General features: G+C 53.0%; 1 protein-coding gene across 2 annotated transcripts in view; it reads right to left on the bottom strand.

The window, feature by feature from the left end:
- The window catches only part of IQGAP3 (IQ motif containing GTPase activating protein 3), a 66,896-nt gene that overhangs the window by 43,242 nt on the left and 7,586 nt on the right, over positions 1-16,068 (bottom strand). Inside the window, exons 1-7 of one of the 2 annotated variants that reach the window (XM_075907923.1) lie at positions 13,391-13,502; positions 10,994-11,081; positions 8,113-8,269; positions 5,522-5,599; positions 4,626-4,702; positions 2,792-2,859; positions 1,006-1,119 (exon numbers count right to left, since the gene is read on the bottom strand). In XM_075907923.1, coding sequence (XP_075764038.1) covers positions 1,006-1,119; positions 2,792-2,859; positions 4,626-4,702; positions 5,522-5,599; positions 8,113-8,269; positions 10,994-11,081; positions 13,391-13,430 — 622 coding nt within the window. In that variant the 5' untranslated portion in view covers positions 13,431-13,502. Of the gene's footprint in view, positions 1-1,005; positions 1,120-2,791; positions 2,860-4,625; positions 4,703-5,521; positions 5,600-8,112; positions 8,270-10,993; positions 11,082-13,390; positions 13,503-16,068 lie in introns of those variants that run through there. The other variant, XM_075907922.1, reaches the window with a different exon arrangement.

The raw sequence follows: 16,068 nt of genomic DNA, 5'->3' as shown, positions 1-16,068 counted from the left end.
AGGAGCCACAAAAGCCAGTGCGGTACGTAAGGAGATGCTACGGTAGCCAATGTAGAATAGAGATGTAGCCTCAGTTTCAGTTAAACTCTTCTGCTGGTGCATGCCGGCTCCTGGCTGCCACCCTGCACTGCCGGCTGCCCAGGAGCGGAGCCGGGAGCCGGTGTGCGCCAGGAGCTGGTTTATAGTATAAGCTGGCTCCTGGCACGCACTAGCTGCTGGCCCCGCTCCAGGCTCTGCAGTGTAAGTTAGGGATGAAAAATCCCATTTAATTTGTTAACTGGTTAAACATTAACCAGGGACTGATTAAACAGGTGTGAGGGGGACAGAGTAGAGCAGCTCCCATGCCACGGCCAGGGGCTGCTTCTAACCCCACGCTGGACTGCCGGCTCCCAGCGCCCACAGGTTGGGAGCTGGCAGCTCTCCCCGCCCACAGCCACTTCCGCCCCCCCCCCGTGCAAGCCTGCCAGTTCCCTGCCCACCCTGGGTGGCGACCCACCATCCCTGCAGAGCTGGTGCAACCCTCTGCCTGCAGCAAGCTGCAAGTGGGGGACTGCTCCCAAGTAATGATTTACTGGGTAACCATTAACACCACCTATTAAGGGTGATGCTTACCTGGTAACCAGTTACCCATTCATGTCCCTAGTATTATTCTGCAGAGCCCGCAGCGTGTGTAGCTGCCAGAATTTTTAATGGTTACTTTTAAAAACTTTTTTTTACATCCCTAATAGAGATGCCAGGGAATCCCACGCCGCTCCCAGGGACAGATCCGGGCTGGATACAGGGCTGTGGATCACACTCTCCTGGCATCTGGGCCCTCAGCAGCACACCCCTAACTCTCCCTTTAACCAGATGCCCTGTGGCTCGGACGAACTGGACCTGGACTGGCCCCTAGTGGAGCCAAACACATGCTGGGGCTACAGAACGGGATGAAGCCAGAAGACTGCAGTGAGGGAGGCCGCTGAGAGGAAACCCACGGTCCCGCTTTATCCGAGGCAGTGAAGTCACCTGCCGCTTCGTCTACTGAGAGCTCGGTGGCGAGAAGCCCGCCAATCTTGCTGAAGGCTGGCATCTGGAGGCCGTATTTCTCCAGCTCCCGCTTCATGTTGTTAATTTCCTCCTCTGGAACAGAGCAAGCCGAGTCAGCGCACACACGCCCGTTCGATCCCGTGATGGCAAAGGACGTTGAACTGCGGTTACGAGGCTCATCGTGTAGTCGATACAATTTGTATCGATGAGTCGATAAGGAGCCGCTCTGCAGAGCCGCAGCGGGGGTAACTCCCGGTGCCGGTTTGAGCCAGGACTGAGCAATCCTGGCTTGTGGGGAGCTCCGGGAGCCACCCGTGCTGCGGCTCTGCATTTTAAATGGAGTAAGATCCACTGGGCAGCGCCCCAGCTGGGACTGCTCGGTCTCGGCTCACAGAGTCCAGCAGCCCCTGTTCACAGTGGCCAGCCTCTGCCCACAGGGAGCCTAGGCCCACCGCAGGCAGAGGCAGCTTAGCAGCAGCCTCCCAGCAGCAGTGGCGGGTGGGGAGAGGCAGCACCATGGAGATGGTTCTGGGGGAAAACCAGCTTCCCCCACAGCACCGACTCCTGTTTCTCCGCTGCTGCCTCTCCTACAGAGGCAGCAAGCAGGGGGGCAAGCGAGTAGTTGACTACTCACTAACATCCCAAGCAATGGCACCCAATTTCCTTCTCGCCGTTCTATTTACCACGAGGATGGCAACCAGAGTCCCTAGACAGGAACAGGCCCCGGGTATCCCAGGCACTGTATAGATGTATCCCTCCCTGCCAACAAATTGAATCTCTCTAGTCCAGCACTTCCTGGTCTGGCAACAGCCGTGGCCTGGCATGATTTTTGTTCCACTTATGGTTGCGGCCAGGTATCCGCAGTCCCGCCAAGTTTGCTCACAGCCACCAGTCCTAGCTCTGTTTTGTGCTGTTCTTTAGCTCTAGTTTACCCCAGACTGCCTTCCAAGAGCCCAGCAAGCAGTAGTAGTGCTGGGAATGTTGATAGACAATAGTGACCACCCATGGTCCGGCAGACTCTCCGATTCAGCACCAGTCAGGTCCTGAGCATGCCAGAGAGGTTCAACCTGTACCCTAAATGGCAGGGAATGTGAATGGATGTCAGCCCATGGGACCTGTGCCAGGACCCCCTGTGCAAAGCCTCAGGCTTCACTGGAGCGGGGCATGCCTGGGTGCACTGATGAAGAATCAGGGCCCTGCAGTAAAGAGTCATTCAGCGTCCCTAAGAGCTTTAAGGAAAAGCTCCCGGCGCGAAGGGAGCAAGCCACAGTACGTGTTTCTGTCTCTAATGTCAGCAGGGCTGAGTGGGACTCGCAGAGGAAACCAGTCTCCAGTGAGACCACGTGGTCCAGTGGGCAGGATTGGAATCAGACCACCTGGGTTCTAATCCCATCTCTGCCACTGACCTGCCCTGTGACCTTGGGCAAGTCACTTCCCCTCCCCTTCCCACTTTTCCCTCCCACCCTTAGTCCATCATGCCCATTTAGACTGTTCAGGGCACGGACTTTTTCTTAGCAAGTGTCCACACCACGCCTGCTGTCCTGTGTTAGCAACCGAGGTACCAAAAAGTCAATTTTCCATCTCAGAATAAACAAAGCTCCTTAGAAATAAAGGAAGCGTCCTTCCTTGCTGAAGCATCCCCTGCACAGAACCATTCCAGAAAGACAAACTGTAAATACAGATTTTGCAAGGGTTCACACACACACACACACACACACACACACACACACACACGCGCCCAGATTTGTCCTTTACCAGCCCATACCTGTAAAGTTCACTTTCCCGTATAAGTCCTGGATCTGCGGAGCCAGTCCCAGCTTAAACAAGTATAAACTGAAGATTTAAAACAAAACAAACACACACATACTTCAAAGATGAGTTTAACAATTCAATTTTCTCCGGACACACAGTAGAATCATAGAATGCTAGAACTAGAAGGGATCTCGAGAGGTCATCAAATCCAGTCCCTGCCCTTCTGGAAGTACCAAGCACCATCTAGATCATGGATTCCCAAACTGGGGGGCATGCCCCCCTGAGAGTGTGTGTAGAAATTCCAGGGGTGGGCGTGAGGCAACCCAGCCTCCCCCCATCCCCCATCAAGTTTTGCTGCCCTGTTCAGTTCCTTTTTTCCTCAACAAGTTTTGCTGCTATTGGGTTGGGGGGGGGGGGGAGAAAGAGGGAGCCTGAGGGTTTTTAAAAAAAATCAAAAAGGGTGGGGGGTGATGTCAAAAAGTTTGGGAACCACTGATTGAGATCATCCCGGATAGAGGTCTATCCAACCTGCTCTTAAATATCTCCAGGGATGGAGATTCCACAATCTCCCTGGGCAATTTCAGTGTTTAACCACCCTGACAGGAAGTTTTTCCTAATGTCCAACTTAAACCTCCCTTGCTGCAATTTAAGCCCATTGATTCTTGTCCTATCCTCAGAGGCCAAGGAGAACAATTTTTCTCCCTCCTCCTTGTGACACCCTTTTAGATACTTAAAAACTGCTACCATGTCCTCTCTGTTTTCTCTTTTCTAAACTAAAAAAAGCTCAATTCTTACAGTCTTCCCTCAAGACATATACTACACACTAAAGGGTTTTTAATCCTTACAGTATAGGACATCAAACTCTATAGTCTGGTCATTAGACCACAGAACAGGAGACCAGAGTCCTACAATGCCAGCTCTGGGACTGGCACACTATAGACTTCTGGTAAGTCACACCCCTTCCCTATGCCTCAGTTTCCCTCACCTGCAAAACAGGGAGAATACCCCTTTATAAAGCTCAACACCAGCACTCTATGATCCAGACTGGCTGTGTGTTGCCTTCCAGAGTGACCGAGGTGGTTGTTTTGACCCCAGAAGGGCTAAATAAACTAGAACCCCGTCTCTCCCTCCCTCTGCCAGTCATAGCTCTTCAACCCAAAAGGGAGGCAGCTGATGTCGGGGTGTTTTCCCCTTGGCTTTGAGGAGGACTCTGAGCCAGCCCAGACCCAGTGTCTGTATAGCAGACAGCAAAGTCCCTCTTTATGGGCATTTGTACGGGAAGAAGGGGACTTAGCAACAGAAATTTTTTACAGGGTCCTCCAGGGGATGGGAGTTGATGGGATCAGCAGAAGCCCCCACCCCGGTGCACTGATTGTATTTATTATATTGTGCCACAGCATTTGGAGTATGGGGGGAAAAAACTTCTTTGTGCGCATTTCAAAACCCGGGCCCAATTTTTCCCAAACGTGGGTGCGTACGGCTGGGCACCTAGAGCAAATGGCTGGATTGTCAGAGGCACCGAGCCCCCTTATCCTCTCCCCAGTCAATGGGAGGGCAGCCAAACACTTTTGGGGAAGAGAGGAAAAAAGCCAGGGGGACCCAAGCATAGAATGGATTCCTAAATCCAGTCCAGTGATCTCGCAAAGCCACACGCGCTCGACATGCATAGGAGTCAGACATGGAGTTAAACGCATGCATGGGAATTTACGGGGTAGGGACCCACATTGGAGAACGATTGGCAGCCCTTGATAAACAGCGACCACCAGAGGGTGCAAGAATCATTTCTAAAAACCTCCTCCATTCTCATCCGGCCCTTTTACACCTTACAGCCTGGATTTCTTGCCTACCTCAGAGCATGAATGCAATAGACCACCCGGGGCATGTTCTTCTTGTCGTAGATGTCCGTTGTCTCCGGGTGAAAGATCTGTTGACAATGGAGACAGCGTCAGTGTGTCAATGACAAACAGTAGGGATGTTAAAAAGTGGGTACTTGGGTAACCAGGTAACCACGTGTTACATGGTTACATGCACCCACAGCATTAGGGATCCCTGAGAGCAGGGTGGGACCCTGCGTGTAACCGCTAATGGTAACCGATAAGCTTTCGCTATTTAGCTGCACAGTGGCGGAGGCATGGGCAGGCGACTCAAGACCAGGGTTCAACTCCCAGTTCTACCCCGACCTGCTGGGTGACCTTGACCTGCCTTTCAGTTTTCCTATCTGTAAAATGGGGGCAGGGATACAGACCTTCTTTGTAAAGCCCTACGAAGTCGAAACACATTAGGGATTATCTTTGCTGATGCTAAGTGCCCAGGCTGGGAGCGTGGCCCCAGGGGGAGAATGCAATTCAAAAAACTGCTCTGTTGAGCATCTGGAAGCATCTGTACAGCTGGCTAGGCTTTACTGCTGACGTGGCAACCCTCTTAACATCCCCACCCTCACTCACGGGTCACTTCCATTTTTAGATGGAGACGGGCTCTCACGCAGACTCAGAACTGACTGTGCCCTAGAAAACCCTACGCCCCACTCGTACAGGAGACAAAGGAAGGTTCCTTCATACCCCCAGGGTGTCAGATGACAATTGTATTAGCCAGACCAGCCACCTTTGACTCCACAAGGGTTTGTGATACACCTGGCTGGGTGCAGCCACGCAAGTGGCTCTGACTTCGGTAAAGTTTTTAATCCAAGCACTTTACTTCTCCGGGCTCCGCTTTTGGCCCGGACACACCGCCACTAGTACATTACCGAAGGAAGCCCCAAGCATGTTATGGCGTCGCGCCAATGGTTGATGTTATCCGTGTGTCGAAAATGAAGTCCAGTTGCCTGGAGAAACAGAGGAGAGATTAAACGGAGGGTGGAGAATGAAGCTTCCCCTCATGGGTGTTGCATTGTTGCTCACAACAGGGTTTCTTGTGCCTGCCTGACACAGCTGGTTCTGGGCACTGGACGGGACGTGCCAGCTCCGGCTAGTTCTTCCAAACCCGTTTAAGTCAGCACAGGCCAGGAACAACACGGGGTGAGCCTGACTGACAGTCATCCCTGCTGGGAAGGGGTCTGGAGTGAACTGTACCAGATATAGCAGATACCAAAAAACCCACCATCTGCCTCTGAGGCAGGGAAGGCTGACGCAATGCCCGTATCATGCGGCACTCAGCTCACCCCCATGCCAAGCCTGGCAAAGATTTGGCATGTGAGCTGTTTGAAAGCCCCGAGGGAATCAGACAGATCATGCGGCACCCACCAATGTTCACCACCTAGAACCGCAAAGGTGTTTTAATTGGTGCCAAAAGGCAATAACCGATCGAAGGCCCCAATCCCAGAAAGACTGTTGGTTGGTTGTATGTTTTGAAGGAGCACATAGGAGCTTCCGTCCAGGGCTTGAGCCCCCTTACGCTAGGCACTGTACAAACTAGGGATGTTAATGTGTCATTGCTTACAAGATTAACCAGTAAGCCTGGGCCTATCGGTTAATCCCAACAACTGCACGCACACACACACCCCTTGCTGCCTCTGGATCAGAGGCAGCAGGGGGAGGGGAAGCTAGTGCCCATGGGAAGCCATCTTTAAGCTGGCTCCCCTTATATGCTGTCTCCCTCAGAGACACCCCTTCCCCACTGCCTCCCAGAGGGGCAAGTGAAGTTGGTGCTCGGGGGAGCGGGGAAGTCGCCTTCTCCTCGCCACTTTGTGCTGCTGCCTCTGATAGAGAGGAAGCAAGGTGGGAGCCAGTACGTGCCGTCTTTCAAGCTGGCTCCCCGCACATACCAGCTCATGCCAAGCCAACAGCCTACCCCCACCATATACCTCTGATACAGAGGCAGGGGGAGGAGGGGAAGGAAGGAAGGAGGGAGAAACAGGAGCCATTGTGCTCAGAGAGAGCTGGCTTTAAAACCGGCTTCCTATGAGCACTGGCTCCTTCCTCCGCTCGCCCACAGCATGCAAACATGTAACGCTGAAAATTTCAGTGGACACACATTTACACAAAAACACGTTTCAACATCCCTAGTACAAACATAGAACAAAAAAGATAGCCAGACCTTACCCCCAAAGAGCTTAACTTTAAGCACAGCAAATAGCCTATTGCAATCAATGGACCGGTTACATTATGCAGGGGTGCAGGCCACTGACCCACAGAAAAATCATTCAGGGGCTGCACACAAGTGAGAAGCAAACACCCCCCCCCCAAAAAAGCCTCACTGACATGGCTCCCCAATGGAGAAGGAGAAAGACACTCCCCACGTTCCCCTCGCACACCAGAAGATTGTGTGTGCTCCCGCCCCAGGGTAGGTCAGTGCGGGGGCTGGTGCACCAACACAGGCTCCCCAATGCTGGGGGGGAGGGGGGGCTGTGAGCCTCAGGAGCCAGATCCAGGCAAGCTGGGGGCTGCATCTAGTCCCCAAGCTGGAGGTTCCTCACCCCTGCATTATAGGATCAGAGACTAACGTGACAAGGGGTTGGTTAAGTTCGTTTTCTTTTTAAAGGTTTTGCTTTTCAACGCTATCCACAGCCTCAAAGCCAACTCTGACACCATGATCCAAGAGGCGGAGAAAGGGGGCGCTGGAGTCATCATGAATAGGTCAGACAACCAACAGGAGGCTGCCAGATGACTCGCCAACACTGGCATTCCCAGTCAGTGCTGTGTGCAATCAGCCCGCCCCTCCCTTCACGTGCCCTGGCTCTGTGTGTGTCATTTTACTAACACCAGTAGGGAAAAAAGCTACACGGACGGAAACCAGCAGAATCTGAGAACCCGGCGCATGGACAATAAACAAAATGTCTCGCAGGCAGCGCATAGAACCCCAATGGGTTGCATGCGACCTGCGGGCCCGCCCTTCATGGATCTAGGACGCCACACAAAGTCATCCAAAACCAATGCGGATCTCTAAAGATTTTATTCTGCCACCCCCTCCCTAGGATTTGAGGGTCTAAAATTTTTTTGAGGGCAACATTTCAACCAGACATCTCTTGATCTGTAGAGAAGTGGTTCTCGACTGAGCTGTATCCGTTCTCCATAGGCTGATCACACTACCCAGTGCGTTATAGAGCTGGACAAACCCTCCTTTCATTTCGGGAGAGGGTTTTTATTCAGATTATTCAGTAGAAAAGGCTGGTCAGTTTCACTCATGCCTCCCCTCAGTTTCACTGCCAGCATTTCCTTCAGAAGGGGGGTCTGGTTTGCACAGAAGTGAAGCAACTGCAGCTCCGACTGGAGCTGCGGGCGCCAGCACTGGAAATCATTTACCCAAAGTCCCACAACGAGCCACGATTAGACCCCAGGTCTGCAAAGTCCCCATCTCAAACTCATTCCCTTTAACCCAACAAATCCCCGGCTCCTTTACCTTGTAGCGTGCCTGCTCACAGTCATAGATCTTTTTCAGAGGGACAAGGTCTGGTGCAAAACAGTGGGCCAGCTTGGCCAGGACGACCCCGTTCCGTAAGCTCTCCTCCAGCTCCGTAGGGGAGGCCAGCTCCTCGTTCAAACAAGCTTCCATCCAGCTACCACAAGAAAAGGAAAACAAAAAATCTGTTTTTACAAGACCAGATGCCGTCACCACACCCAGTGTGGGTCTCCCACTGACCCGACGGGGCATTGCAGATACAGCACTGCAGACACAGCACAGCCACAAGGCAGGGCCTCGGGTTACACAGGTGTAGAACGATGGCAACATTTCGTATCTGTTTGTACAGTGCTTTTCCTCTCTGGGTTTCTGCATTCACTCAGGAATTGGCCAGGCACAGGGGGGTGAAATGGCCTGCCCGAGGTAAGGGGAAAGGGCACCTGTGCACAGATTCCTTTGCTTCCACTTATTGTTTGCTGGTACAGGTTGGACCACCCTAGTCCAGCACCCTTGGGACCTGAGTGGGCCCAAAGGAGGCTGCCAGACCAGAGGAGGTCAGGCCTCGGGCTCTCCCAGCAGTCCCCACCTGACCACCAGTCTAGCCAGTGCATGGCTCCCAGCTGCTCCACTCTTGGCTGTCGCCCTGCTCTGGCTGGTCGGGCTCCCTGTCCTCCGCCAGTGGGGCTCCCTTCCCCTGTCCAGCAGCATCTCCGCACTCTTAACTACTGGGGCTTCCCTGCCCCCAGCCAGCGGTGGCTGCGCACCCCCAGCTGGCAGGGGAGCTGCTCTCGCCTGGCAGGGCTCCCTACCCCCAGGCCACTGGCCCTCCAAGCTCCCTGCCAGCTGAGTTCCCAGCCACTGGCAACCTCTGTGTCTGGGGCACTCTGGTCCAGCAACATCTGTGTTGCTTGGCCTCAGAAGTTCAACCTGCGCTCGCTTCCCCCACCCGCCTTGCTGCCTCTGTATCAGAGGCAGCAATGCAGGGGGGAGGGGTGAACAGGAGCCGGTACTGAGGAGAGCCAGCTTAAAAGCCGGTTCTCCCAAGCACTGTCTGCACAGTGCTGCCTCCCCTGCCACCGTCTCTATTAGGGGCAACAACGGAGGGGGTAGGGGAGACTGCCGCAAAGCAGCCTCTGCCCCTGGCAGGCCCAGGCTCACAGAGGGTGCTCCAGCAGCAGCCCCTATTCCCTGTGGCCTGGGCTCCCCACGGACAGGGGCTGCTGAACCCGGGGCAAGCCAGGACAAAATAAGGCTGGCTCAGTGCTGCCTGCGCGCCCAGCTCCTACTACATTTAAACTGCAGAGCTGCAGGGAGGGTAGCTCCTGAACCGGCACAAGCCGGGACAGAGCACCTCCCCTTCTCGACTAATTGTGTATGTAGCCAATGCAAATAGTATTGACTACAGATTAGTCAATTACCCGCCTCTTAACATCCTTCATTGGCCACCCTTTTTTTTCTTTTAAACCTGAAAAAAGTGAAAAAGTGCCCTCCCCTCCCCTTTGCATTTATCATAAAAGTAAGAGCTAGGAAAAAGGCGTTGTTGATAACGATGAAGCAGGGGTGGGAACCTAAGGTCCGGGGGCTGGATGCAGCCCCAGGCTTGCCTGCAGCCCCAGGCTTGCCTGGATCCAGCCATCCAGGCTCAGGGCCCCTCCAGCAATGTGGAGCCCATGCTGGTGCTTTAGCACCCTCCGTGTCGTCCTCCCCTCCCCCGCATGCTATCACTTTGCAGGGCTGGAGCACACAAGTTCGACTACCCTGGGCCCCCTAGGTTCTGGTGTGTGAGGGGAATGCGGGGAGCGTCTTTCTCCTTCTCAGTCAGGGGCCACATCAGTGAGGGTTTGGTGGGGTTTTTCCCCCCCTTTTTGCTTCTCACTTGTGTGCAGCCCCTGACTGATTTTTCTAAGGGTCAGCGACCCCCAACCTAGAAAAGATTCCCTGCCCCTGCTCTAAAGCTATCTAGTTGAGGCATGTGCATTTGGAGAGACCGACAGCAAAGGCCACCTTGAAGGGTCAGGCTGCCTGGGAAGCATTGTAAGTCATTTTCAGTTTCTCTCCCTTCCCTGTTGCCTTGCGTGATCCTTCCTCCTCCCCTAGAAGCCACCACCCACTTGTCAAGAAACACCGTTCTAACAGATCAGCCCATTCAGACCAACACTGGGGCTACGTCACTCGCGGCTTCTTGTGCAAGTATGGCCGTTCTCGCACAAGAATCCGCAGAGCATCCACACTGCCCGCCCGCTCTTGCGCAAGGAAATGTACAGTACGGCGTGGTAAGGGAGGGCTTGCGCAAGAGCTAAATTTTTTTTTAACTGGTGTAAGCCCTCTTGCACAGGAGCTCTTGCGCAAGAGAGCAGTGTGGACGCTCAGGAGGGATTTCTTGTGCAAGAAAGCCCTATGGCTAAAATGGCCATCAGAGCTTTCTTGCACAAGAGAGCATCCACACTGCCATGGTCGCTCTTGCACAAAAGCACAGCTCGCATATGGCAGTGTGAACCCTTGCGCAAGATGTTCTTGCACAAGAAGCCACCAGTGTAGACGGCGGTGTTGTAAAATCCAGATTCCTCAAGGAGTGACTTTAGAAGTCCCACATGCTGTTTGATTAAAAAGCAAAACCTGTCCTACAGAAGACAGTTAAAATAGGTCAACATAACCCCAATTGGTAGATGAAAAAGGAGTCACGGATACCCACAAATATCCACACATTTGCAGGGTTCTAGATGCAAAATGTGTATCCGCATCTATAAGTGAGCCACGGCTATCCACAGCCACAGATGTGGATACCCACGGATATAAAGCAGACAGCCGCAGATTTGCAGGGTTCTACCCACAGAGCTCCGCTAATAAATCAGTCATCCTTCACATTGGAATCCTCTCTCACCGTTTGGCTTCCTCCAAGCGACAAAGATACTGATAGGCCACGTTTTGTCTCCTCTGCTCATCCATCTCGTCAGCCGTGAGACGCTCATCTGGGACAATTTAAGAGAGATGAGGGTAGGTCAAGCATGAACAAGAGTTTACAAAAGCGGCGAGGAGTCCTGTGGCACCTTATAGACTAACTAAAGTTTAGGAGCATAAGCTTTCGTGGGCAAAGACCCACTTCGTCAGATGCATGTGAGTTTACAGTTTGTTTTTAAAAAATGTAAATATTTTGTAACACTTAGTAAAAATCTTCTAGTTATACACACTCCCTCGATCTCCAAAGCCTCCTGCAGCACAAATGTTGCATCCCTGGGCCAATGCACAAAAACGGGAAACTGACATTACCCGGTCTCTTTCTTCTCATTGACTATACTGAACGAACCACAAGGAAAATGATCTGCTGCAAGAGTTTTTAAATATGTATTTCTAACCACATTCTCCTAATTGAGCTCTGTATGTAAAAAAAAAAAAAAAATCACTTTTTTAACATCAACAACATCAACGTTACGTTTCCACAGCCACAGTGGCAGAATGTGTCACGTCCTGAGTAGCTGAGCATTTGCTGAAATGAAAAGCAACTAACTTTTATCCCCACCATGGAAAACACCAACTGAAGTGACTTCATCAAGGGTGATGAATCACAGGCTGGGTGAGGCTGTGCTCAGGTTGCAGAGTCCAGCTGTGCATTGAGAGAGAGGGGATGGACTATCACATGACTTACTAGCCCTTTTCCATCTAACGGCTTTTCTGCTCTGGCTGCCTACTTTCTTTTTTAGCTGTAAATAGGCCTGGTTTCCCCCTCCCTCTCTGCTTGGCCAGCCAACAGAGGTAGAGCACCGAGTGAACAAATCTCTATTGTATTCAATCCCTAGATCCTATTTAAAATGCCTTCAGCTAGATTTGTATTTTTTGTACTCAGATATACACCTCTTGTGCACTCAACCCTTCCCAGTGACAAAATAAGACACAAACACACAGGATTTGTAGCAAAGTTTTGCCAGATGCTCTAGAAATCTTACCCATCCTTCCCTCCCATCTCCTGCTGCATAAAGGGACTGAAAGGGCTCAGCCCTCATTGGCTTCCTACCCACAAAATGTTATCCCTACTCCTTTGCTCCTCTAGACTGTATGGTACTTTTTGGCCCTGTTACCATAGTATCCAACAATCTCACAATACTCATCCTCTCTCACACATCCCTGTGGAGTGCTATCATCTCCATTTTACAGATGGGAGAACGGAGGCACAGAGCAACTAAGTGACTTGCTTAATATCACACCAGGGAACAAGAGGGGGCTGTAGCAGGGGAGCGAGGTGTCTCAAGTTCTAGACTGACCACTGGATCACCACCAGACTCTAAGGTGAGACAAGAATCACCCAACAAGACCCACAAACTATACTCTCATTTGGCAAAGAGTCAGCCCACCTGTCCACATCAGGGCCAGCACTCCCCCGCCCCATCCCTTTCTGATTGTCCACCCTGGATGTTGTTTATCATCTCTGCCCCCTCAAGCCCTGTCCACACACCACAGGCTGGTCCAAACCCATCTCTGTCTGATCCCAGCCTGCCTGTCTATCCACTCCTGGCACCAATCTCTGCAGCACCCTATCTCCTGCCCCACTTACAGCCACAACACCCCTCTATGTCTCTGCCCTCCTGCACACCCAGATCTGTCCCCCGTCTACCTCAGGGACCACATCTCCATCTTCCCATCACACACCTACCCCAAACTCCGGCCCCTTCTCTGTCCCCCACCTGTCTGCAGCCTGCCAGCCACTTCCTTTTGTCTGTCCCCTTCCACCACTCCTATCAGTTTGTCCCTTCTCCTGCCCAGCCCCACACCAATGTCTGTCTGTCTGTCTATCCCCCACCACAGCAGCTTTCCACAACCCAGGCTGTCCGTCTGTCTGTCCATCCTCTCTCCCCAGCCATGCCCCTGCCTTGTCTGTCTGTCCCCCACAACTGTCTGTCTGTCCATCCCCCCCAGCAGCAGCTTTCCACAACCCAGGCTGTTCGTCTGTCTGTCTGTCTGTCCGTCCTCTCTCCCCAGCCATGCCCCTGCCTTGTCTGTCTGTCTGTCCCCCTGCCCTGTCTGTCTGTCTGTCTGTCGGTCCGTCCTCTCTCCCCAGCCATGCCCCTGCCTTGTCTGTCTGTCCCCCTGCCCCGTCTGTCTGTCTGTCTGTCCGTCCTCTCTCCCCAGCCATGCCCCTGCCTTGTCTGTCTGTCTGTCCCCCTGCCCTGTCTGTCTGTCTGTCTGTCCGTCCGTCCTCTCTCCCCAGCCACGCCCCTGCCCGGTCTGTCCATCCCCCAGCAACTCCCCATAACTCCTGTCTGTCTCCCCGGCCGGTCTCACTCACAGCCCGCCCGGGCAAGCCCGGACCCCGCCGCCGGCTCCATCCCGCTCGGCTCCGCCCGGCCCGGGAGTCGGGATTTGAATCTCCCGCCGCCTCCTCCCCAGCTGCTCCGGGACACGTGGCGGCGCCGCGGGGCAGGCTGGGGAATGTAGTCCGCGGGTGGGGGCGGGGAGTCCTCAGGGCAGGGCACAGCTGGAGGGAATCCCCTGGACACGGGGTTTCCCTCAGCACAACCTAGGGGGGTTCTATGGACACGGGGCAGGGAGTTCACCTGGACAGTGCACGGGACACACACGCACAGAGACACTGTCTCTCCCCCCTCTGAACTTCCCTGCCCCATGCACAGCAGCCAGGGTGCCCTAGCCTAGAGGGAAGGGGCAAAGTAACCCTCTGCTCTTAGCAGCCTTGTGCAAGGAAGGGGGCGGGGAGGGCTCTCTCTCCAGGGCAGGCTTGCATAATGCCCTGGAGTCTCCTGCAAAAGTGCCCTTACATTAGCAGGGAGTAGGACATGCAGACCTCTCTCTCTTCCCCCAGCCGCTGACATCAGCACCACTAATATAAACCCATAGAAAAGAAAAAGGGCCAGTGGCTAGCACAGGAAGAATGGGCAGCGGGACTCCTGGGTTTTGTTCCCTTGTGGGAGAAGAGCAGGGTCTAGGGCAGTGGTCTCCAACCTTTTTACACCCAAGATCACTTTTTAAAAGACAGACCAAGCCAAGCTCTACCGCCCCGCCCCTTCCTTGAAGCCCCGCCCTCTCTCTTCTCCTCCTCTCCATCACTTGCTATCCCCAATCCGTATACTGCTACTTTAAAAAAAAATTCCCACCATTCCTCGCAGCTACTCACCTGTGCTGTTGCTCGGTGAGTAGCTGCTCCTCAAATGAGGAAATCTAATGTAAATGTACTGCGCAGGCGCGCAGTTCAGAGGGGCTCAAGAGCTACTCTTAGAGCCTCCGAGATCTACCGGTAGATCGCGAGCTACTGGTTGGTGACCCCGGGTCTAGGAGCTAGAGCAGAGGAGCTGAGAATCAGCTCTTCAGGGTTCTGAGACTGATTCCATCATGTGACTTTGGGCAGTTCTCCTCCCCTTTTCTTTGCCTCAGTTTCTCCATTTGTGACATGGGACAGAGAGGAGGGTATCAAAGCCACACGCAACTTAACATTTCAAATCTGTCCCTAATGCTGTGCCCCGTGGGGCCACTCAGAAACTTGCAGGGATGATACCAACACGTGCTCCCCCACTGCTCCAAGCGCACAGACCCCTGCCTCTTGAATGATGAGAGAATCTTCATTCACTGCTAGCAGTGTAGGGCCTGAGACACACCTGAGCCATTCTGATTCCAGCCACTAGAGGGCAACAGTGTGCACACACTAGCCAATTCCTTGCATTCTTTACTTACCTCCCAAGAGGTTGAAACAAAAAACAGGACTATGTAGCACTTTAAAGACTAACATAGTCCTGTTTTTTGTTTCAGCTACACCAGACAAACACGGCTACATTTCTATCACTATTCTCCCAAGAGGTTATGAGGGTTAATTAATGAATGACTGTCAGGAGCTGAAGTGAGAACTGCAAGGTGTTATGCTCATTCTCTTAATGCACCCTAAAGGGCGCTGATTATATTGTAATAATAAAAGCAGGTGTTTGTGCTGCTCTGTCTGGTTGTTTTGGGTTGACCTGGAACAATGAGGAATGCAGGGCCAGATCCATCCCTGGGGTCAATTCCACTGAAGCCCAGGGAGTTACACCAGGGCTAAATGTGGCCTGTGATTCTTTGCAGCTAGCTGGGAAAGGACATTTCCTTAGTCCCTGTCATGCATCATGTCCCCATTTGAATGAGCTTGAGCAAGGAGTTGGCCTCCTTTGTTTTACAAAGCACCGTGCAAAAGCCACAGCTTACATGACCCATGTTAACTCTGTTGGCCTGCACACTAATTACCCAACAGCTGCCAGAGCTGGAGGTGTATCCCTAACTCCCAGACACCCTATCCAGAGCTGGAAGTCAGGGTGCCAAACCTAAGGAAGAAAACGAGAACAACCCTATACTTAGACTGACAGGCAGTATGGTCCAGTGGAGAGTTGGGGGGTCTGTTCCTGACTCTGCTACAGACCTGCCAGGTGACCTTGGCCAAATCATGCAGCCCTGTGCCTCAGTTTCCCCAACAACCCTTTGTCTTGTCCTGTAGAATGTAAGCTGTTTGGGTCAGGAACCTGTCTCTCACTGTATTTACACACAGCACTGCGCCTTGCCCGATGGGGCCCTGATTTCAGTGAGAGTCTTTAGGTTACAGATTGCAGAGCTCGGCTGTCGTGTGAACCTCTTAGTGCCCTTTGATGGACAGTGATATGCAGCGGAGAGGAGCTACCAGCTCCCTTCTGGTGGCACCAAAACAAGAGCTGCTGGGCTTGGCTAACACTCCGTGAAAATGGGGGGGGGAGGGGCAGCATCGGTTCTTTATGTGCAGCGAGTTTGATGGGTCTCAGCCAGCTGCCAAACCAGCCGCCTCGTCATTACTAACAGGCTCCTTTGTTAGCTGCTTTACGCAAGGCTCCAAGACACAAAGTGGGTCACGAAGCGCTAACTGTGGGGGAAGCGATACCAGGGCTGTCCCCATTCTGTGGAAGAGGGGTCCAGTTTCCAGGACTTCCACCTGTGCTCCATTCACCCAATTTTTATTCC

Source organism: Pelodiscus sinensis, chromosome 24, assembly GCF_049634645.1.
Source record: "Pelodiscus sinensis isolate JC-2024 chromosome 24, ASM4963464v1, whole genome shotgun sequence".
Taxonomy (NCBI): domain Eukaryota; kingdom Metazoa; phylum Chordata; order Testudines; family Trionychidae; genus Pelodiscus; species Pelodiscus sinensis.
The sequence above is the reverse complement of the archived record's forward strand: the minus strand, read 5'-3'. Positions and strand labels throughout refer to the sequence as shown.